Genomic DNA, 21,489 nt, shown 5'->3' on the forward strand with positions numbered 1-21,489 from the left:
TGATCCCTGCAACTTTCTACCTCGTTAAAAAAAAAAGAATGAAAACAAAACCGGTTTTTTAACGTTGCCTCTATAAAATTCCCCAGTATCCTCGTCCCTTCTGTTTTGGGAGCTATTAGTTGGCTTTAAGATGACATCTGGTGGTAGGTTTTTGTTACTGCTCTCTTCAGGAACTGATGCCAGAACTGCGCAAATGAATTATCTTTCCCCTGTTCCCCATCAAAAATTTTACCTCCTTTTTGTGTCCCAAGAAAGATATGTGTAATTCCTGTTTTTGGACTGCAAATGTCTTACTGGTAACATCCAGAAATCCACCTATCCCACAGTCTGGTGTGGAGTAACATCATTAAACCACACCAGAGTGATCCAGTAAAATTGAATCTCAGCTGGAAACACTCACATCATGTTTCACATTGCATGAGTGTCACTGTGACTCGTGACATTACTGAGAGGGAAATAAAACCATCTTATGACCCCTCCTATGGCTTCATCGCAACGGTAAGTCCTACGTTTTGAAAGCAGAAAAAACCGCACAACAGAATAAACCGCAGAAAGAACCGACACAAAGTCCCCGTCCCCCCTCGCAGCTGGCAGAAGCACCGGGGCAAATCTGCAGCCTTGAAATCTGCAGAAGAAGAGTGACTTTTGTGGTCTCCCTCTGTTTCCTGGAGAGAGAAAAATGAACACCGCATTAGAAGACTCATCAAAGAGACTCATCAAAGGCAAAGTCTCACAGATGTCACAGCGCTCTCGGTTCTGCCAGATCTCCTCTGGCATCCCAGAAGGGTCCCAGAGCTTTTAAATGCCTGTGCTCACAGCGGGTATTCCCCTTTCCTCCGGATGCCCCCGGGCTACTCTGTGCAAAGATCGGCCAAAAAGCAGCTCTGTGGCTTTGCGGTTTGCTCCTCTCTGCTCTCACACTGACTCTCTCTTCCAGACGGATCACTTTGGCTTTTTAAATGTGACAAAGGTTTGGCAAAGGAGCAGCGGAGGGTTCGCTCACGGTTGGACATAGAAATAGACGTGAGAAGGTGGGTGAGAGCCCACCAGCAGAGGTTCTGTGGGCTCCAAAATTAAACAAGTGTCACACGACAGGGACTGTCTCTCTCTGCTCCCAATGGACCAAGACAGTGGTTTGACCTCAGAGTATTGTGATGAGATTGGCATTTTAGTGATTTAGCCCGTTAAATACTTTATGTAATGAAACCTGTCAAGAAAAACATCTTTGGATAGGATTGGCCAAATTGTGCTCTGATTTACTCCCGTGGAGATCTGAAGTCATGTCACAAGGGTTGGAAGAGACAGTCCCCATGGGAATGCCAGGAATTTGCTCTTGATTAATGTCAACATAGTCCCTTTTCTAACCCCTGTCCTAGGTGGACATTTAACAGAACAGCCATGAAAAAATGATGCCTTTCAGTTTTCAGCCACACACAAATCCCCTAGATTTTGAAAACCATCTTAATGGGTTCCTGGGAGGAACATTCTCCTACCCATGCCTCCCTCAGCCAGTCTTGCAGGTGGTCTTTGCAGAACAGGGACAAGTTTGCTTGTGGGTGAGAGGGCATTTCCTGCTACTCTGAGCAGGGGAAGGAGGAAGGCACAGCTGGGGCTGTGCTCTGAACCCCTGCCCCTTGTTTTGTCATGCCATGCTGCTGGCAGCAAGGAGGGCTCCAGGGCAGCAGACTGCATGCTGTCCCCTGGACAAGGATGGACCTGCCTGCTCACCAACTGTGTTAACAATTCTGTCTCACCACTGGTGCTGACAAGGTGGCCAGTGTATCCTTGTGCTCAAAGCTGTGCTGCCATGTCACCCCAAACCCAACACTACATGTCTCTGCACGAGACCTGGCAACCATGGGAATGGCAGAGCATCTTCTGTGTTTCTCTTCCAGGAGGCTGGGCAGAGCCCAAGCAGGAGGCTGGCACAGCACCAGCCACCCTGCCTCAGAAACTGGAAAGGGACTGATCTAGGGCAGATGGATATGGCCAAACTGACAGCTCCTGTACTGGGACTGGTTCCACAGTCTTGTGCTCTCCTGCCTGCTCATCATGGCCATCTGCTGCCTTGGCTGCAATTCAGAGCCTGTCCACCCTGCCACAGTGCTGTGGCATGGCTATGACCAGCTCCATGGTTATGAGTGGCACTGAGCTGACCAGCTGGCTCCCCCCTGCTCTGAGGTGCTCCCAGCCTTGAGGCTGTGCAAACACTGGGACAATGAGCCAGGACTGACCCTGTGTCACTGTGCCTTGATCCAGCCCCTGGGAGCTGAGGAGCAAAGGGTGAGACCCCAATACTCAGGACAGGCCTGGGGCATGACTTCTCTCAGCATCACCAGAACTTTTGAAATGCCTGAAGACCAGTTTTGTAGGGGAAAACCTTAAACATCTGACAAAGCTGTATTTGCTTTGTATTCACCCACCAAAGTGCAGAAACACAGATTTGCACTGTCTTGGACCATGGTGGATGCTGCAAGAGGCCACGCAGTCCCATGAAGATGGAGGCCAAGAGCCCAATGGCCATCAGGCCACCTCTCCTGCCCCATGATGAGGCACAAAAGGATTTCTGCATTGCCTGGTGCGCTGTCCTCACTCCCCAGCTAAGTCAGATTATTTCTGGGATGAAAACACAGTTTTTTGCATCCTCAAGCTGCACAGCATCCTCTCCTTCTCTGATTATGCTCCTCACAGTTGCACTTACTCCTTTTCTCTGCAGTTACAACAGTGAAGAGACTTGTCCCTTTTGTGGCACTGAAATTGGAGACTTCTGTCACCACAGGGCTCTTCAGCTTGTTCCCCCACCCGCAGCCACCCCGGCCTGGGCACCTTCAGCTCTGCCCCTGCTGTTTCCTGCCCTTTTTGCAGAGCTGAAAGACCTACAAGTATCCAGATACTACTGGATCCCTGCTCAGCTCTCTGAGAGATCCCTCTCTCTCATCAGCCTGTCCCCAGATACATTTAGGTTTTCCAGATCCTTAATTTTCCCTGGCTCCCTGAGCCAATGAAGTCACATTGTTTATTGTTCCTTGCCAAGAATGATTCTCTGACTCTGATGCTTTGGTGCCTGATCCACTTTTTTTTTTTTCTTCTTCTTTTTTTTTTTTTTTTTTTTTTTTTTTTTTTCCCAGTTTTGCTCTTTCTTTCTTCCTTTGCAGAGCTACCAAGCTGTGGAAAGCTCTTGGAACGGAAGATGAGTCAGGACAGATATGCAAAGGGAAGAAGATGATATTCCAGCCTTGAAGTCAGGTTCACTGCCTGCGTCATTGTTATTAAAAATAGATGAATGGCAGTGCTCTTCACATTGGAGGAGAGACACAGGAGATGTAATATCCCAGGCTGCTGAGCAAATGCTCCCTCTGTCTGCCTGCAAGTCCCAGTGGCATCTTCTGCTCTTTGATAAATTCTCTTTTCTTGGCTCTGACTTGTGGGATTTAATTTGCCTTTCATAAAAAAACTGGTTTAATGTTTCAACTTTGGGAGGGGGAATGACTCACTCAATGATTAGCTCTTCTCCAGTCAGTTGACTTCCAGCTTCCTTGAGAATTGAAAATTCCTGCAAATGCCAAGTTGTCTCCCTTTGAGAGCAGGCCCTCTCCTCATTCAGCACCAAAGAGCTTCTAGAGAATAAAAGCAGCTGTTTAGGGATGATACCTGGGCCTGTCTAGCCCAAGGCCACCCTATCCTCATGAAAAACTATGGGCACAGGGGGCAGGCTGGGATCTGCTGGGTTCTGCAAGGCCAGGCTGAGTTGTGCACCATCTGTGCTCCCCATGTCCCTGGCAAAGGGCAGAGGAAAGCGAGGCAAAAAAACAAGAAATGGGATTATTTACATGATCCCAAAGCCCAGATGAACCACCCACTTGCCCAGAGCCATCCCTCTGTTCAGAACACCCACCCCTGGGATGAAACAGGGGATCACTCTTCAGACTGTGTGGGGCTGCAGGTTGTGGTGGCAGCGAGGCCAAATCTCTGCACCCTTGGGGGACACTCAGCCTGTGTCGTACCCTGGGCACAGCCCAAAGACTGAGTTTTCTTGTCTTTCCCAGGGCCAGCCCTTCCCTCCCTCCTGTCTGTGCCCTTATTTCCCCTCAGCTCTTTCACTGCCACTATTTTCTATTCACTTATTTTCTGTGATCTGCTTCTTCCTATTAAATTATTATAACCAACATTATAATTTCTGGTCTGCTCCATGACTTGGCCAGCAGCCAGGAAAAAAAGGATGGGAGCTGAATAGAGCCACAGCTAGAGGGAGGTGGGACAGTGGCAGAAGCTGATGTTGTGGGTTTTGAGCACAAAACTTTCTTTCAAAAGTTATTCTAAGTCTTCAACTCTCAATGCTACCCAGACCTGCCCTGCTAGGGCTTGCAAGGGTGTTTTCAGTCTTACTCAAGAACAAGCTAAGAACTACACAGACATGGAGGGCTGCTGCCTGCTGTCTAAGGGGAATGGTTTTGCTTATTCCATGAGAAAGCGGCTGTCTATCAGTGGGATGTTAAAGTTCCCTTGTTTTTGCTCTCTTCTCCAGGGTGGGACATCAGCAGTAATCTTAAAGGCATTGTGACACAGATGCAGTCCCTTTTCTTGTTCTCAATTGCTCCTTCCTTGCTATGGGGAGCCAAAAGTACCTCATTAGTGTGTTAATAATAATCCTAACGAGTAGGGAGATCAGCTAAGTAATAGCAGTGACCTGCAGGGGGGCTCATCTGCCCAGATTTATGGTGCTGCTCACCAATCCCTCCGGGGACTGCCAGCCCCCCTTCTCCCTGTCCCCGGCTGTTGGAAATACCCCGTGCAGTGTCTATGTGCTTAATTAAAGCAGAGGGACCGGTAGCCTTGACGACTGCGAGCCACCCTCTGTAAGCCAGCTGAGATGGATATGGTTTTGGCGTCTCCAGGGAAAGGCCGGAGCAGAGAAGTGAGTCAAGCACAGAGGCGTTTGATGTGCTCATGAGCTGTGGGCACAGCCAGCAGTGCCGATGTCCCCTGGAGCTCATGCCTGGGGAGCTGCCCTGGTCTCTCACTGGTATATGTGACTCCTGGCCCGGGTGATGCACAGTACAGAACTGAGACCAAACCTGTCTGGAGCAAATGTGGCTTTGGTCTGTTGAGTAGCCCTGCAATATCTGTGGGTAGTAGAAGACTCCTATAAGCAACTAAGTAGCTGTAACAATGCATAAAATAATTCCCTTTAGAACTGGAACATTTGTACAACTGCCAGAAAATTGTACAGCTAGTTTTCTTAGCAGTAAGTAGCAAGCAGCTACAAACGCATTTCCCCTGAGGGGCTAAGATTGAATTTTACTTTTCCTTATAAAGCCAGTGAAAGGCATGATCAGTTCTGCATCTGATCGACTCTCTCCTACCTCAGAACTGAGAGCAGAAGCTACTAAGCAGCCCTGTATTGAAAAATGGATGCAAAGCCTCTTGGGTTAATACCCATTTTTACTTTCTTCCTCCATCCCATGGTGCTGCAGGCATGGGTATCTGGTGGAGAAGGGAACCCAGAGTCTCATCTCTGCTAAAGCAGCCTGAAAGAGGATCAGCACAAACCACACCATGACATGAGGCCCTCTTCTTCAGAAACGCTGGCCAGAAGAGAGCAGTCAGACTTCCTGAAGGATGGCTCAGGCTGCACAGTGCCTAGATGAGCAGGCCAGCCCCCAGGAGGCTGGAAGGGATGTGAAGCCAGGCCATGTCCCAGGGGCTGCAGGATGCCCTGAGAAACCAGCCATGGCACATTGAGCCATGAACCCTGAACCCTGGCCAAGACAGTTATCCAGGAGTGCTTGGAGCACCTCTGCACCTGGCTGTGCCCACAGAGCCAGGTACCCTGAAACTGTCCAGAGGCCCCAAGATTATGCCCTTAATTGGGCTCATCTGCTGTTCCCATCCCTGGAGTAGAAGTGGGGGTGTCAGGCCCAACTGGGGGGGCCAAGAGCAAATTAGGAGGTGGTGAGATCCTGGTCTGAGGTCACTTGAATATGCCTGTGGGGTGATGAGGGGGTGCTAAGGATTCCCAGAACAGAGAAAGACAGGACTGGGGGTGTCCTGTCCGAACCAGGAGTGACCGCTCTGAGGGTGCCGAGAGCAATATCCGATTGTAGCAATGGTGTCCTGCCGAACCCACAGCCCCGGGAACCAGCTGGTGATGCTGGGGGCGGTGGAAACCGAACCAAGGGTGCCGCGGGCCGAATCGGGACTGGACCGAAAGTGTTCTGTCCGACACGGAGATGTGGGGTACCGGGCCGGCAGTGTGGGGCCGGCAGCTGCCCCCTCCCCGCTCCTCCGGGGCCGGGGCCGGACCACGTGCCGCCCGCCCCGCCCCGGCCGCCGGCCCGCCCCGGCGCCGCCCCGGTGCCGCCGGCGCAGCCAGCGCGGATCGGCCCAGCATGGAGGGGACGCGGCGCGCCCTGCTGCATCTCGCCGCCGCCTGCTGCCTGCTCTGCGCCCTGCCAGGTACCGGGGCGGCCGCCGAGGGGTGCCGGGGCGGGGGGGATGACCGAGGGATCCCGCCGCTCTCGCCGCGGCGGGGAGCGCAGCGCCGGGACAGCCGTCGGGGCAGCGCCGGGACACGGGCTCCGCCGCCTGCTGATGGGGCTGCGGGAGAAGGGTCTGGAGAGCCCCTCCAAGGGCTCCCTCTCCGGAGAGTAGCGCCCCGGATCGGCCCCCCGTACTCGGGCGAAATGCCCGCGGCGCCGAGCGCCGTCGCCCCGGCGGACGCGCAGGTGAGGTGGCCCAAGGATGCTCGGGGGGGTCCCGGGTGAGCCCCGCGCTCCGGGCAGCAGCGCGGCCGCCGGTCCCGGCCTTGCCCATACAAGGCAGCTGCCGGCAGCGCTGCTCCCGCCGGCGGAGCCACCCGCGCTCACCTCCCACCCGGCGGGATCCCGAGGGGATGTGCGGGGATGGGAGCAACGATCTGGAGGCGCTCGCCCTCCGGCATCCAGCCCTGCGAGCCTCCTGCCTCCCGCCCGGCTGCTCGTGGGTGCCTACGAGCCGCTGCTGAGCTTCCCCCCGAGGGAGCCCCGGACAAAGCCCGAACTCCGCCGCCTTCCGTAGCACGGTGGGACGAGGGAGGGCCCTGTGCCTGCGGGGAGAGGGGCAGGATGGATGGAGCTATTCGGGACGGAGAAGGAGCCAGACCCCGGCCCCAGGCAGACTCTCCCGGGCCGTATTTCGGCTCTGCTCTGCGATGAACACATCCCCACGTGGGCAGACGCAGTCTGCAGCGTGGCGCTGACAGCCCCGTCCACCGACACCGCCGAGCTTTGCCGCGTGGCTGGAGTGTGCCCCGAGTCGGGGGGCTGTCGCCTTCCCCGTGACCCTGGCAGTGACAAAGGCTCTGTGGCATTTAGGGACTTGCCCGGAGCACAGGAAGCAAAACGTGTTTCTTCTTTGTGGTTGAGAAAAACCCTTGGCCAGACCCTGGTCAGATCCCAGCACCGTGATGGCAGCAATAGAAACCAGAGGGTGACACACAGAAAATCAGTTTCTAATAACTAATTAGAAACTAATTTTCTTGGGAAAACCCAAGAATAGATGCCTGTGGGGCTGAGCCCCAGCAGTGAGAGTAGCACTCAGGATGAGGTTTTGGGTGCTGGATGTGGTATAACTGGGTTTGAGGCTGAGCACTGGGAGCAGACCCAAACCAGCGCCCTTTATGTGGGCAAAGCCATACGAGAGTGGCTGTGCTGAGAAGGGGTGTGGGGAGGTGACCAGCCACTGGCAAAGGAAGGACTCAAGATTTCCCCCGCTGGAAGGAGGAGGAGCTCTGAGCTGCCAGGGGCTATATTCTGGCCCCGTGTCTCACCCTCTGGGCACACTGGGAAACCCTAGGAGCCCCTTGCCCCAGCTGGCTCCTAAGAACCTTCTTGCTGCAAAATCCAATACTCAAACTGCCAGAATGTACCAGAAATTAAAATTGCACTTAGTTTTTTTTTCTGGGATTTCTGTTAGTTAGTGTCCCAATCAAAGATTCTTCACAGTCTCAGAAAATGGCACCTATGCAGCTGACCTGGTTCTCGCCATCATAGTTTTTGAATTTGCTACCTAATCCCAACTGTGATTGGAAAAGCAGATGTTTATTGAAAACAGAAAATAGACAGAAGAGATGCCACCAATAATAAAATGCCCCATAGTAAGCACAACCCATAATGAGTCACCAGAAAATCTCAGCAGGACAGTAGTGGAGGAAAGGAACAGTTCACCCAGAGGCTGGCCTTGAAGTCAGCAGTCCCTAGACAAATTTGTCCAAAACTGGGCTTGTCCTAGCTCCATGAGCTGCTCTGTGCACTGCTCCCAGCACAGATTCCCTTTGCTGCTGTGGCTCCTGTGCTCTGCCCACCCCGGCCTCTCAATGCAGCCTTTCTTCACGGCCTGCGGAAATCCACTTCCTCCAGTACCATCAGCCTCACAAAAAAACCCCCGAGTAATTTTGGTCTGGGCATTTTTCTGCCTCTCCCTCCCATGCAGAGCTGCCTTGCAAGCACTGAGAGCAGCGCAGGGCTGGGAGCAGCAGGAGCACATAAAGCCCTGTCTGTCGGCACCACTGGGGCCATGCACACAGGTGGGCAGTGTGTCTGCTTCAGGGTCCCACTGCTGATTTTCCGTGATTTTTTTCCCTTTGTTTGCCCAGGGCAAGGGCAAGTGGATGGACTTGGCCCCACCCTGACAGGACAGCTCCAGCTCTGCTGCACCCAGAACTGAGCCACAGCTCAGTCCTCTCCTCTGGGTGTTTCCTCCAGCTGCACACCCAGCCCACCTTTCATGTCGTGCCATCTCTCTTCGATGCCATTTGTACACATGCTTTTCCCTCAACTCCAGGGGCAGGGTGGGCCTTGTCTCCCTGCTGCCCTTCCAAGAAGGCTTGATCTGTTGGGCAGGGGCAAACCACTCACCTCCTTCAGCTCCCTTGGCCCCATCCCTCCAGACAAAGGGGAACAGGGACAATCTAAAGCACAAAAGCTCTTGTCCATCCTTCCTTTCCACCATGACCCTCTAGGTGGGCAGACACAGTTTTTGTTGCAGGGTTCTCCATATGTCTGTGATCATCCATCCCCACAATGCTTTCTGGGGCATTTTTCGTAGGGCTCAGCACCACTGAGGTATGGGGTCACATCCTGAGCCCTGTAGGGCTGCCCAGGGCAGGGCAGGATGCATCCTCTAAGCCTCATAGCCCATGGAACTGACAGTTACAGAGTGGAAGGACCTGCTGGGGGCGTAGGGCTGGGCAGGCTTCCTGATGTCCTAATTTCCCCCAGTTCATGCCACACTGCTCTGGAGAGTAGACTCCCTGCTGACATTGGGCTGCTATTGAGGCAACTGGCTTATTAATTTCTCCTAATGATGTGAATGCTTCCTCCACTGCAGCTGTGACTCCTGAGGTAAGCAGGGCTAGACTGTCTGATGCCAGAGCTCCCTGCTGTTGCTGTATTACTGGGGTTACACAACCCCAGAGAAGGGCAGGCTTCCCAGGCCATGCATGCCATGGGTGTGCCCAGCAGCTTCTGCGCAAAGGAGTCTTCACCACAGCTCAGTCCCCTCCTGAGGAAAAAAACTAGACAGAATGAGAGTTTCTCAGGCACCTTCCTGCCAAGCAGGGTGCTCCATGGCTGTATATGACCTGTGGAAAATAACTGGCTGCTCTGACAGTGGTAGCTGAGCAAGGCAGCCTGCTCTCCCTTTTCCCTGCCACAGAAATTTAGGATAAGCCCCCTCACCTCTAAATGGGGGATCAGTGGTACATCTTCCTGCAAACCTCTAAGAAAGAATTTTTTTGCATTTCTCTCACCTGGCTGGGTGAGGAGGGTCTCTCATGGCAGGGCCAGGCAAAGCGTGACACCCTGGGGTACTGTAGGGATTGGGCTGTTGCTGCCCCACTATTGTGTGCTCTGGGCAGGTCTGTGCTGTTTTATGGGTTTTCCTAGTACTGAAGTACCTGTGCTTGGTATTTATGGTGCTGTTGCCAGGACTACTCATCCCTGTTCCTGCAACTCTTGCTCTGCCCTCCTCTGCCATGCCACCGTTGGCTGGTTGTCTTGGTCCCCAGCGCAGTGCCATCTGTCAAAGTGGTAGCACTGCCTCTCCTTTTTGTTTCCTGGTGGTTCAAGCCTGTGGCCCATTATCCACAAATGCCCTGAGGAGACATCTTCCTGCCTGCCTGGGCAGGTTGGGTGCTGGGCTTTCTGTCTCCCCGGTACCACACCATATCACTCAGCACCCCATATCTAATCTGCCCCGTCTCGTGCTCTGCTCGTGGCCACCTGCCTTCTCAGTCAGGAGACCTGGTTTCTATTCCTGTCCCTTACCTCAGCCCTTGCTTTGCAGCATGTCTGGCAGCTCTCCAGGGCTGAACTGGGTGCTCAGCACCCCCAGTTTTGATGCCTGAAGAGCAGCTTGCAGAGGCCATGAGGGTTGCAATGAATTAAACTGCTGCCATTAAGAGCTTCACTGCAGTGCCCAAGCAGGCTACAAGGTCAGATCCATGCCTATACCTCCCACCTGGGCTCCTTGCAGTCTGTTCAGCCTCTCAGCCAGGATGGGGATGGGGAAAGTCTGGGCATCAGCACTGGCAGGGAGAGCACTGGAGCCTGTGGCAAATGCAGCCCTCTGGTATCCTGCCTCCATCGAGGTCCTGCAAGGTATCCAACTGAGCAAGGTATCCAAGGGAGCTGAGTTTACAAAGCAGTTGCCCCTTGTACCGGATCCTGTCTCTGAGCTGGCTTCATCACAATGAGGGTGTTTGCTCTACAGCATCCCTGGGTGCATCTGGCACCTTCCTGAAGGGCTCCAGAAATGTCTTCTGCCACTTGTTTGGTTTTTTGTTTTTTTATTCCAGGAAAAGAGATCAGACTCAGCTAGTATCTAATCAGGACCTATTCCAGTTCTGCTTTTAAATGAAATGGAGAGCCTTGGTTTTAAATCCCACTATATGGTTTTATTTGCATTTATACTCAAGCTTTTTTCCCTTGAAGAGATTGTCTAATTACTGTTGGTTGGTAACCATAAAATGTAATAACTGGCAACAAAAGATAATTTCTACACTTAATGAAGTAGTTTGCTAAGCAATAAGATACAACTGCTTTGATACATACAAGTTTATGCTGTTACTTTTTAAATATTGTATTTTTCCATTTTACTAGGTTGTTTTCCAGTGAAGTTGTTACACTTAAATGGAAATTGAATTCATTTAGTACACCAAAATAGCATTGTAGGAGGGTTTGGGTGCCTTTTCAATGAATCAGAGCAGTGGTTTGACATGCATTCTGTAGGAAGCTGATTTAAGTGAGGTGCTATCCTCAGACAGTGACAGCCTGTGCAGGAGGATACATCCACACCAGGGACTGCTGCTCCCATGGGCACTTTTTCTGAAATCCTGGGTGAATCTTTCTCATCTTTGTGCTTAGCTCTCACCTGGGACTCTGTGCACCTTTTCAGTGGTGGCTGCAGCCTGCATGCTGCTGTCCTGCTCTCCCTCATCCCCAGGAGCCAGCCTGCCATAGACTTCCTCACCTTCATCTCATGCTAAGAAGGATTTTAAAAACTGTTCAAGTCTATGGATTGGAGCTGGGCTAGTGTTGACCTTTGGGGAGCTCAGGCTGCTGAGAAGAAGAAGAAGCTCAGGAAGGAGAGTGCAGAGCATGCTGCTGAGAGCAGCAGGAGGGTTGTGGCAACAGTTTGTTGAGGAGCTTGTCCAGCTAAGGCCCTACTCTATGTCACTGTTTTATTCTGAGAAGCAAATAGATGGTAGCTGCTGTGTCAGAGGATGGAGACCACAGTCCCTACTCTGTGTGACTACCCTGGCACAGCAGTGACTGTGCTGTTTTTGCAAACCTTCCTCAGCCCCTTGCTTGGCCCCAGCCCTGAATCTTGGGCAGGGAGCACAAGGCAGGAATGGCCCTGTTTCCTGCAGAGCTCGCTTCCTTCACTCCTCTCTGTTACAGCATAATTTTACCATGTCTGTTCTGGAACTGGTGGGAGCTTGGGTTGATACATGGAGGTCCCTCAGTGTTGTCAGACAGTGCTGGAGAGGGGTCGAAGCTGTGGGCTGATGTTCAGAGCCCACCCTTTCCTCAAGAAGCTGGAGTGTTTCCCACCCTTGTCCAAGGAAGGGGCTGCTTCTCACTTGGCTGCATCCCTCCTCCCCTGGGACCGCTGTCTTCCTTTGCCCCTCTTGTTTCCCAGACAGAGGTCACTGCAGTCAGCACAGTCTGATGGGAGCTGCTGCTCCGAATCCACCATCCCTGCCCTGATGTGGTCTGGGATCTAGTTCTCACCACGCACAGGCTGAGCCTGAAGGGTTAGTACAGCCAGGGGACCAGCTCTGCTTCAGCAGGCACCGCGGTGCAACCAAAGCAAGCTTACCCTTGGTCCCCTGTCTGGGAAACAGAGATATTCTTATGGGCAGAGGTCTTGCTTACCAATCCTGAGACAGTCATAGCTGCTTAATGGATCCAAGGGTGAGTGCACCTTTACCAGCTGTCCTGGGGCACTGCAACTATCATGTCTTGGAGAATCACAGAAAAGGTGAAACATTCACACTAACTGTTCATTTGCATCAGAAACAAGAAGGACATGGTTCCCTCTTGTCTCCTGGAGCTGGTGAGGGCGATGCCTTAGGCAGTACAGCCTTGGCTTTCCTGGCATGTGGTGCAGGAAGCAGAGCTTCTCCAGGAAGACGCCAGAGGAGCGAGCTCTGACCTGCGTCTCTCTACATAACCGATAAACAGCTAAAACCACCAGCACCCAATGACTGGGGCAGCAACAACTGCGCTGGAGCTGGGGATTTTCCAACCTATTGGGTACCAAGCTCCAGAGCACACCAGGAGCTGGACACTCGAGGATCCCAGCCCGTGCGGGCTTTGCTGGGTCTCCCCAGCACACGCGACCGCAGCAGTGCTCTGCTCTCCCCTCTGTACCGCAGGGTTTGCACCAGGTTTCGTTTGCGTGGCCACGGGTTGCCCTTTTGGATGGACGATAAAACTGGCAAAGCAAGCTGTGGCATTGCAGCAAGGCCCTTTGGAGGAGTGTTTTTATTTTAAACTAAAACTGAAGTTAATCTCAGCGCTTGTACCTCATCAGCTCACAAGGAACAAGTTGCACCTCTGGGGGATTTCCCCAGGTGCTTTGCTTGGTGACTGTGCTGGCTTTGGATGTGCCCTTAGCCGTTAGGAACTGACAGATGGGTGATGGGAATCTTTTGTCTGCCTGTCCCTGGGTGATCAGGATTTACTCAGTCCTTTGTTTCCTTGGCCATTTTCAGGCTCTTGCCTTTTCTGTCTTCCCCCATCATCTCTTAATGTCTTGAATCTTTGTGTTAGTCTGGATTAGGCTCTCCTTTTTTTTCAGGCTCTCCTTTGTTTCCTGAGCTGGGTGTGCAGTGATGTGCTGGGCTGCATGACTTACTAATTGAGGTGCCATCAACACCATATTCAAAGCCAGTCCCTTGTTCCTCACCTGCCAATTTAAAATCTCTTCTGCAATTCTCTACAAACCAAGTTTTACACACCGCAGCACTGTGTTACACTAGAGCCAGAGCAGAGCAGCCCATCCACTCATTTTATTTTGCAGTGATGGACACCAGATAATTTTGTGGGAAGTAGCCGAGTGGCTTCTTGGAGAGAAGAGCTTAGGGAAATGCCAGTCACACTAGCTCTCCCTCTTGCAGACAGCAGGAAAGTGTGCGTGCAGCAGGGTGGGGGGAGCTGCTGATCCCCACAAGCCCTCCTGTCCCACAGCACATCGTGGCAGGGATGCCAGTCCCTGGCATGCGGGGAGATGTCCTGGTGTGTAGCACCCATCTTGCAAATAACTTTTCTAGTCAGAAACCAGCATGATGGTTTCAGAGTTGCTCAAGCCTTTGTGCTAGACAGTTCTCCACAAACCTTTCCTCTGCATGACTCAAGTTATTACTTGCCACCCCGTGAGAGGCTGTCCCGGGCACAGGCCAGCTATTCAGAGCAGCACATAGCCAGGCTTGTCACTGGCCAGGCACCAGGCCACCACCTTTCCTGTTTACCCCATGGTGACAGCAGGGCTCAATGTCTCTGGCTGTGTAGGAGCAGGTAGATGGGTGTTTACTGAGCAAGCATCCGGAGCTGGTGGGATCCCACCCCGTGCTGAATAGCAGTGCAGTGTTTATGGCTGGAAATTGTCACGTGAAAACCTGTGCCTTTTGGTGCCTGGACCCAGGAAACCCAGCACTCAGCTCTTTTCCTTACAGGTGCTGTTGGTGTATCCTATGCCTGAGCTCCATGGCAGAGCAGCTTGCTTTATTTGCAGGCCAAAGGGTACATCACTCAGGCCTTTGGTCTTCATGTTTAAATTGCCCCAGCTGGGGTTCCCTGTGAGAGTTTCTTCTCTGAATGTGCTGAGCAGGGTTGTGCATCCCTGCGGGAGCTCTCCTGGGACTGGGGCCCCAGGCTGGGGAAGCACAGCTCCATCAGGCTGCTCCAGGGTTTTGAATTCTCCAGCTGGTCAGGGTACTGCAAAGGTCTTGAGAGACCAATGTATTGTGTCTTTTTTTAGGGCCTGTTAAGTGCTGTAGCTGGAGAAGAGCTCTGATAACTCTATCTGTTCTGAAGAACTTTTGAAAACTAAAAAATTTCCCCAAAGCAGTGTAAGAATGGGCTGCATTGCTGGTGGAGGAATGTCTTGCTGATAGCATCTGCTTTGGATGCTTCTTCACTGTGGAGAGAAGAGGCATGATGATGAATTTGCTTCAGTACCTTTATTTTTTTTTCTGTAATTAGCACATCAGTCCTCTGTGGTGTGGACGGAAGCTTTAACAGAAATTGTCAAAATATTGACTATGGGATGTTTTTAAATTGAAGTGTCCATCCTGATGTGGCTACATTTCTCTGTTTTCTTCCTGTTTATACCCTGAAAAAACCTCACAGGATCTGTGTTTATGAACAGGCAGTGTAAGAGCCTTGTGGTTTTCCTCCTCCCATATGCTGTCACAATGTGACAATAGCTGTGGATCTGGGGGGATCCTTGCTTGCTGCAGGTTCCCTTCAGGGAAGCTGCCCCTTTTTCCTGTAGTGGGAGGCTGAGTAGCTCCCCATTTCTATGACAACAGTTGTATTTCACAGTGGTGATGTGTTCATAAATAGGTCACAAAGGTGGCTCCCAAAGCACATCCCAGCCCTGTTAGCTGTAGTACCCTTGCTACCCATTTCATCTCTTCCTCCAGCAGAATCCCACACTACTACTAAGGTGACTCACAACATATGCTTTACCTTTGCCATCCACAGTGTTTTTAAATATCACTTTTCTCCACTTTATTGGGCCAGGGGATCTAGAGCCTTCTTCCACATTTTTCTCATTTGTGTTTTTTCAGCACCACTTTTGACTCTTTCTCAATGAACCAAAGAAGACTTATCTAAATTTCTTACAGAATCAGGTCTCAGGTTATGCTTTTAACAAACCCAAATCCTCTAAAAAGTTTAAATGTTGCTTGAGGATAGAAGGATTAGTGGTGCTGACCCTGGAGAACAACAGCACAGGACATGAGGGAGAGGAGGGTAAAGGACAAGTCCCCTAGAACAGGTTCCTGCCTCAAAAACCAGGAGGACAGTGGAGCTGTTTGAATCCCTTTCCCAAGTGTGAACCTGTGCTGGAATTGGAATTAAAGGGTTCTGTCTTTCTCCTCTGTTTCTCCTGTCATTGTGGGATCTCTGACAAACTTCTCTGTTCCATAGGAGAGGCTCAGGAGACAGGAGAGGCCGTGGTGTCACCGCCTTTTCCTAGCTCTGCGCTAACCTCGCATCAGCCAAGGGAAGCCTCTGACTTCAGTCCAGTCACCGCTGCCACTCCTCAGACAAGCCTGGAGAAAAACTTGACTGCTGCAACGCTCATTGCCACTGGAGCCCACACTACAGAGGTGAACGATGCCTTCATCCCCACCACCCCCACGGCAGGCTCTGAGGCAGAGAGACTGCAGGCTTCTACCACTGCCAGTCCTGGGGACATCACAGTCACACATCCTGATCATGACAACATGAGCTTCTCAGTCAACAGCAGCACTGAAATCCCCTTCCCTACCTTGACTACCAGCACTCTGGAAGAAAACCAGCCCAGCCATGAAGCCACAGAGCCTTTCAGCACAACTGAAGAAGCAGATGACGCCAGCAGTGCAACCCCCACACCTCCTCTGAACACTGTGCCAGGTGAGGTTTTGCCTTTACTGCATGTGCACAGAGTCCTGCCTCAAGGATGCACAGCCTGGAAATGTCTGAGCACTCTCCTGGTAACTGGAGAGAGGGAGAATAAGGGAATGAGACACTAAGCAGAGCCAGTTCAGTGCAACTTATTTGCAGAGATGTTAGTTCATCATCTTCTTTGTAAACCTCATTAATTTTGGTATTAGTTGTGCTGGCTGCTTTCTAATGAGGATACTGATTGTATGCAGGGACATCCTTCATATATCTAATCTGAAACAACCTGCCTTAGCAGCACTGCCCAGCTGTGCCTTTCTGGCATCAGGGTTGGGGGCTCAATGAGAGCCTCCCTGGAGAAGCACACCCTCCCTTAAAACAAAACATGGAGATGGGCAAGCACAAGTGACAGCTCATCCATTCCTGGGCAACTATGGGAAGCCCTGTCTTACCTTCAGACCCCTCTGGGCAGCACAGGGACTGGCTATAGGATCTGCAATCCCAGTTTTGCCTGCCTTGAGGCCTGCCAAGCTATCACACAGCCCTAATGCAAGGCAGATACTGACTGATCACTGATTTGCATGGTGTTCATGCACAACTGCATTGTTTTCCCTGGCTTGTGTCCTGCTGTTCTGTGACACACTGACACAGCCTCAGGGGATGCTGCTACCAGTCCCTAGGCAGCCTCCTTTGTGCTCCCTGTAAGGAGGGATGAGAGGCCTTTCCCAGTCTCTTGCTCTGGGGTGATCCCCAGCTGTGTGTAGAGTTGTTAAAGCTTGTCTGCTTGTCGTTTGTCCCCAAGGACAGGCTTTGTGGGCCCAGCTGAGGTTGGCTGACATTGCAGATTGCCACATATGAAAACTGAGAGGACTTTCTGAGCACTGTGGGTTACACTGTGGCTCAGCTGTGGCTGCGCTAAAGGGTCTGCTTGTTTTCCAAAGGATGGACAATAAGCTGCTATTCCTATAGTCCCAGCAGTGCTTCTTAGTCTTGCTTCCATCTTGTCCAGTCCCACAGAACAACGTGCTTGCACTGGATCCTTTGAAATAACTGCTTGTTTCTATTTTGCAGCAACAACTAACAGCTCTCAGTCAGGGCTTTTTGATGGGCAGATCCTGGGGTCCACAGAAGCAAGGTCTGAAATCAAGCCAGGAACAAGCCCTGTGGGTGCCACAGAGGAGAGCACGGTGGAGCCCAGAACTTCCTCTGCTTCCATCTCCACTGTACAGAGCATGTCCTTTGCTGCTGCCTCCAGTATTGTGACAGAGACACGCCTTGTGACCCGCTCCATGGCTGCCAGCACAGCTGCCATCCCCACCAGCACACCCACACTGGCACAGTCATTGGAGCCCAGGCATGAGAAGGCTTCTGTGGTGGATGTTGGTGATGATGACAATTCAGGTAAACACTCTGCTTTTAATGGGCTGCCCAGGGAGGTGGTAGGGTCACCATCCCTGGAGGTGTTTAAGGAAAGAACTGGACGTTGCACTCAATGGCTGGTCTAGTTGACAAGGTGGTGTTGGGTTATAGGTTGGACTGATAATTGCAGAAGTCTTTTCCAGCCTAATAGATTCTGTAATTGTTTTGTACCTGTTCTCACAAAACATGGCAAGGGGCTGGAGCTACCTCAAATTGCCTCTTGGTTGTACTGAGTAGAACCAGAAAACACAAAGCTTTGCTGCTCCAGCCCTTGAAGGCTCTCTGTTGGCCTCATTCCCTTGGTCTCCTTGCAGAGCTACCCAGTCTGGCTGGCAAAACGAGGGCTGATCCCTTGGTGATCACTGTGATCTCCGTCTTCATTGTCATGGTGGGCATCCTGGGGCTGGTGGGCTTCTTGCGATACCGCCAGCACAACAACCGCATGGAATTCCGGCGCCTGCAGGACCTGCCCATGGTGAGTCTGCCTTCAGCCTGGCCTGATGTGGGCTGGCTTGCTACTGACTGCTTTGCAGTTCTTCTTCTACTACATTAGCAATGCTTTGGGTATTTGCAGCAGCACCAATGCTGATCACACACTCCTGTTCCTCCTTAGGTCCCTCTCCTTCCATCCAAGGTTTGAATCAAGACAGCAAGTCTCAAGGCTAAAGAAGCTCTCTGCCTTCCCCTCACACTGCAGGGGAATGCTGAGAGGTTAGAGAGAGAAAGGAGAGCTCCATCCAGGCTTGTCCTGAAATGACACCTTCCTAACCTCTCCTCCTGTTTCCTGATATATTTGCTTTGTAACTATGACAAAGCAGATTTTATGCTCTATTCCAGGGAGGTTGTCTGTTTGTGTGTCTTTGTTTGACTCTTTGGGAATATAAAAATATATGAGGGTTTCAGAGGCTGGACTAGCTCTGGGGAAATTGCAAATAACTCCCTAAACTTTCTGGGATAGAGAAGTACTGCAGCTAGCAAGCAAGCTGATGCTGTTTCAAGCTGAGTGGAGTTTTCAACAGCCAGTTTTCCACATCTCTTCAGCAGGCAGGCACTCCCTGCACACACCTCTTCTCTCCAAATGCTGCAGCAGGAGGGAGACCGACAGTTCAAAGATCCAGGAACTGCACAGTGACAGCATTTAGGTGGATGGCTGGGCAGATGGCCACAATGTGATGGTGTGGCTGAGAAAGCTGTGCTGCCTGCACAGCAGTCTCCCAGGCTGGGACCACGATGCCATCGTGCAGACATCTCATTAAAGCACCCTCTTCTCTGCTTCTAGGATGACATGATGGAGGACACCCCTCTCTCCCTCTACAGCTACTAGGCAACCAAGCTATCCACTGCCCAGAGGAAAAGGCCTTGAGGACTTGGTGCCAGACGATCTGCTGAGGAATGAGGGGCTGTGATTTGCACACAACTGAAAGATCCTCTTCAGATGGTTTTTGGTTTTAGATGTTTTAAATAGTTCAGTGTTGAAGTTCCTATGCTGCAAATCAGAGCCCAAGTCTGACCCTTTTCTCCAGGCTCTCCTCAAAACAATGCCCTGAAGATATGTCTCCTTTTACTGTGGCAACCAATTAGCCAAGATAACCTTTGCCATGGTGTTCTCCATGGATTTCTTCTGTTCATCTTGGTGGCTGCTGCCTTCAAAGGAGGTGGGCAAATGATCCAGATTAGGACTCTTAACACTGGTGGTGTCAGCATAGTGCCAGCAAAGGAGACTGCTGTTTTCTGAGGAAGCCAAGGATGTGGAAATAGTTCTCTTGGCTTCCCTCTTGTTCTGTATTTTTAAGGTTGTTTGTTTTGGGGGTTTTCTTGCACTTTTTTTGTTCCTGTTTCAGCTTTAGTCCCAGGATTTGCATTACCCGTCCTGAAACACCTACCAGGAGGATAAAAGACTACTCTGCTTCCTTCCCAGATGCATACCTTTTCCCTTTAACCAGGGAAAACAGTTTTGTGGCCACTGGAGAAGTGCCCCTACCACTTGATGTTGCTTTGAAGTTGCTGGGAGGAAAATGAACATAATGTTAGTTTAACCAAGCTTGATAGGAGTCAGTCTATTGCCAATTAGACACGCTAATTTGGTCTCACCAAAATTAGGAAACCGTGTCTCCTACACTTGATGCTTTTGGCATATGTGTAAATTCCTTTCCCAGGCTCAGTAAATGCTTTAGTCCATTTCCTTGCCTGGGCTAACACAAGCCTTTCCTCAGGTACCTCTCATTTTGCTTCTAGCATCTGGTTGCTGGAAGTTGTACAAAACTGATACTTTGCTCTCCCTGCTGTGCTATGCAAGGTCAAAGCTCCTCTATTTTTTGATGTTGGCCTTTTGAGCCAAATGATGTCACAAGGACAGATCCTGGATGTAGGTGCCTTCCTCCCTTTCCCTTTCTTGGTGTTATGCTGGTTAGAGTCTGCACTTTTGCCTCAAGATATCACTGCTGTACACTGCATCTTGAGAGGCTCTTGAGGCCTCTCAAGGAAACTCATAGATCAGAGCCTCTGAGTGTGAATCAGAGGATGTTTTGGTGCCCTTGCCTCAGAAAGACCAGAGTGTGTGTAACATGACAGTCTTTATGTAATTACACCTGCTCCTGTTTTCTAACTCACATTTAACTGCAGGTAAATGGAAACACATGCCTTCTCTAGAGTATTTGGTTTTTGACTAAGCCAGTTGTTCCCTCAGGATACAGCAAGGGCTAGAGTTTATCTGCCACATTGCTCTTACAAGCCTCAGTTTCTCCTCTCCTTTTAGTAGCAACATCACTGAACCCCACAAAGGACAGATACTAGCCCTCACCTGCAAGAGTACCTTTATTTGCCAGTGCTGTTATTGGTTGTCGTAGCAGGGCAAGAGGAATTTCCCCATCAGCTGAGCTCAAGTTATCTGGAAAGCCCAAAGGTGGAGCAGAACCAGTCTGGGTCAAATAGATGAACTGGGTAATGCAGCAGTTCCTCCTCCCTGTTTTGCTGCTTCCAGAGTGGCTGACAAATGGCTGCAGTGCAGTTGTGCTTCAGCTGTTGGCTTTGGCCTTCCATCTGTGTATTGATGCCCAGTAAAATAGAGAAGAGGGTTGGTTCTCTTCTATGATTGCATGAGAACTAAAGAGCAATTGTCACAACTCCAAAGCTTTTGTATCAAGCATTGTCTGCGCAGAGTGATCTCCCTAGCTACAGACTTGTTTCCCCTGCCGGAGGGCAGGGTGCTACTGGTTTTCGGCACAAAGTTGGCAAGTTAGTGGTGGAAAATAGAACTCCATCCTGGCTGGAACTGGTGCAGGCTGGCATATCTGGGAAGTGTCTGCACACAATCAAAAGGGCAGGGGCTGGTTCTGGTTTCCCATGCATCGCTGTCCAGGGGAAAGGGGTGAGGAAGAAAACTCGCCCAACACCAAAGTGCAACTTTGTTTGTAAAATATGTTGATAGTGGATTTTTTTTTTTTCTGCAATAAAGTTACAAATGCCAAAAGTGTCTCTGTCATTATATTTTCATTGCAAACATCTAACTGGAAAGCTTTTATAGATCACAATGAATCCTGTGATAGATAAACAGCAGCAGTTCGGGGCACAAAGATTCACAGGGCTGATAAGTAGAAAATGCCAGACAGCTATGAACCATAGTTCTGACAGTTCAGAAGGACACCACCCCCTCCCTGTGTTCCTTCTTGTCAGGGTCATTCCTGGTCTGGGTCGACTGAGATTAATTTGTGTACAGTTAAATAAGATGAAATCTGTCTTAGAGAACCACACTAGACCAAATGATCTAATCTACACCTTTAGACTCCCTTCCTTTGCCTCTGAAGATATCCTCATGATGTCACCTGTAACCCCAAACCTTATTTACAGAAATATCCTGAAAGCCAGCCTAATCCAAACCTAAGTAGCATCATCTGTCATATTTTATAGTACAGCAGAC

The 21,489-nt window shown here is 50.9% G+C and overlaps 2 protein-coding genes across 4 annotated transcripts in view; one reads left to right on the forward strand and one right to left on the reverse strand.

Annotated features, from left to right (window-relative positions):
- TESK2 (testis associated actin remodelling kinase 2) overlaps nucleotides 1-21,489 on the reverse strand; it is a 110,792-nt gene that overhangs the window by 79,544 nt on the left and 9,759 nt on the right. The gene's annotated exons all lie outside the window — the stretch shown is intronic.
- LOC306805583 (uncharacterized protein) lies at nucleotides 6,334-21,042 on the forward strand. 2 transcript variants are annotated; one of them, XM_079313461.1, is made up of 5 exons: nucleotides 6,334-6,456; nucleotides 15,699-16,166; nucleotides 17,226-17,555; nucleotides 17,888-18,048; nucleotides 18,187-21,042. In XM_079313461.1, the coding sequence occupies exons 1-5, from the start codon at nucleotides 6,390-6,392 to the stop codon at nucleotides 18,211-18,213; spliced, it is 1,053 nt and encodes a 350-aa protein (XP_079169587.1). In that variant the 5' UTR covers nucleotides 6,334-6,389; the 3' UTR covers nucleotides 18,214-21,042. The 2 variants fall into 2 exon arrangements, with proteins under 2 accessions (XP_079169587.1, XP_079169586.1); XM_079313460.1 differs by having other exon boundaries at nucleotides 18,853-21,042.

The sequence above is a fragment of the Erithacus rubecula genome (genome assembly GCF_903797595.1).
Source record: "Erithacus rubecula genome assembly, chromosome: 10".
Lineage (NCBI taxonomy): Eukaryota > Metazoa > Chordata > Aves > Passeriformes > Muscicapidae > Erithacus > Erithacus rubecula.

Excerpts from the sequence above, each read along its gene's own strand:
- LOC306805583 (XM_079313460.1), top strand. The coding sequence starts at position 6,390 with ATGGAGGGGACGCGGCGCGCCCTGCTGCATCTCGCCGCCGCCTGCTGC. Across the intron at positions 16,167-17,225 it reads TCCTCTGAACACTGTGCCAG|CAACAACTAACAGCTCTCAG; the intron begins GTGAGGTTTTGC and ends TCTATTTTGCAG. Across the intron at positions 17,556-17,887 it reads TGGTGATGATGACAATTCAG|AGCTACCCAGTCTGGCTGGC; the intron begins GTAAACACTCTG and ends GTCTCCTTGCAG.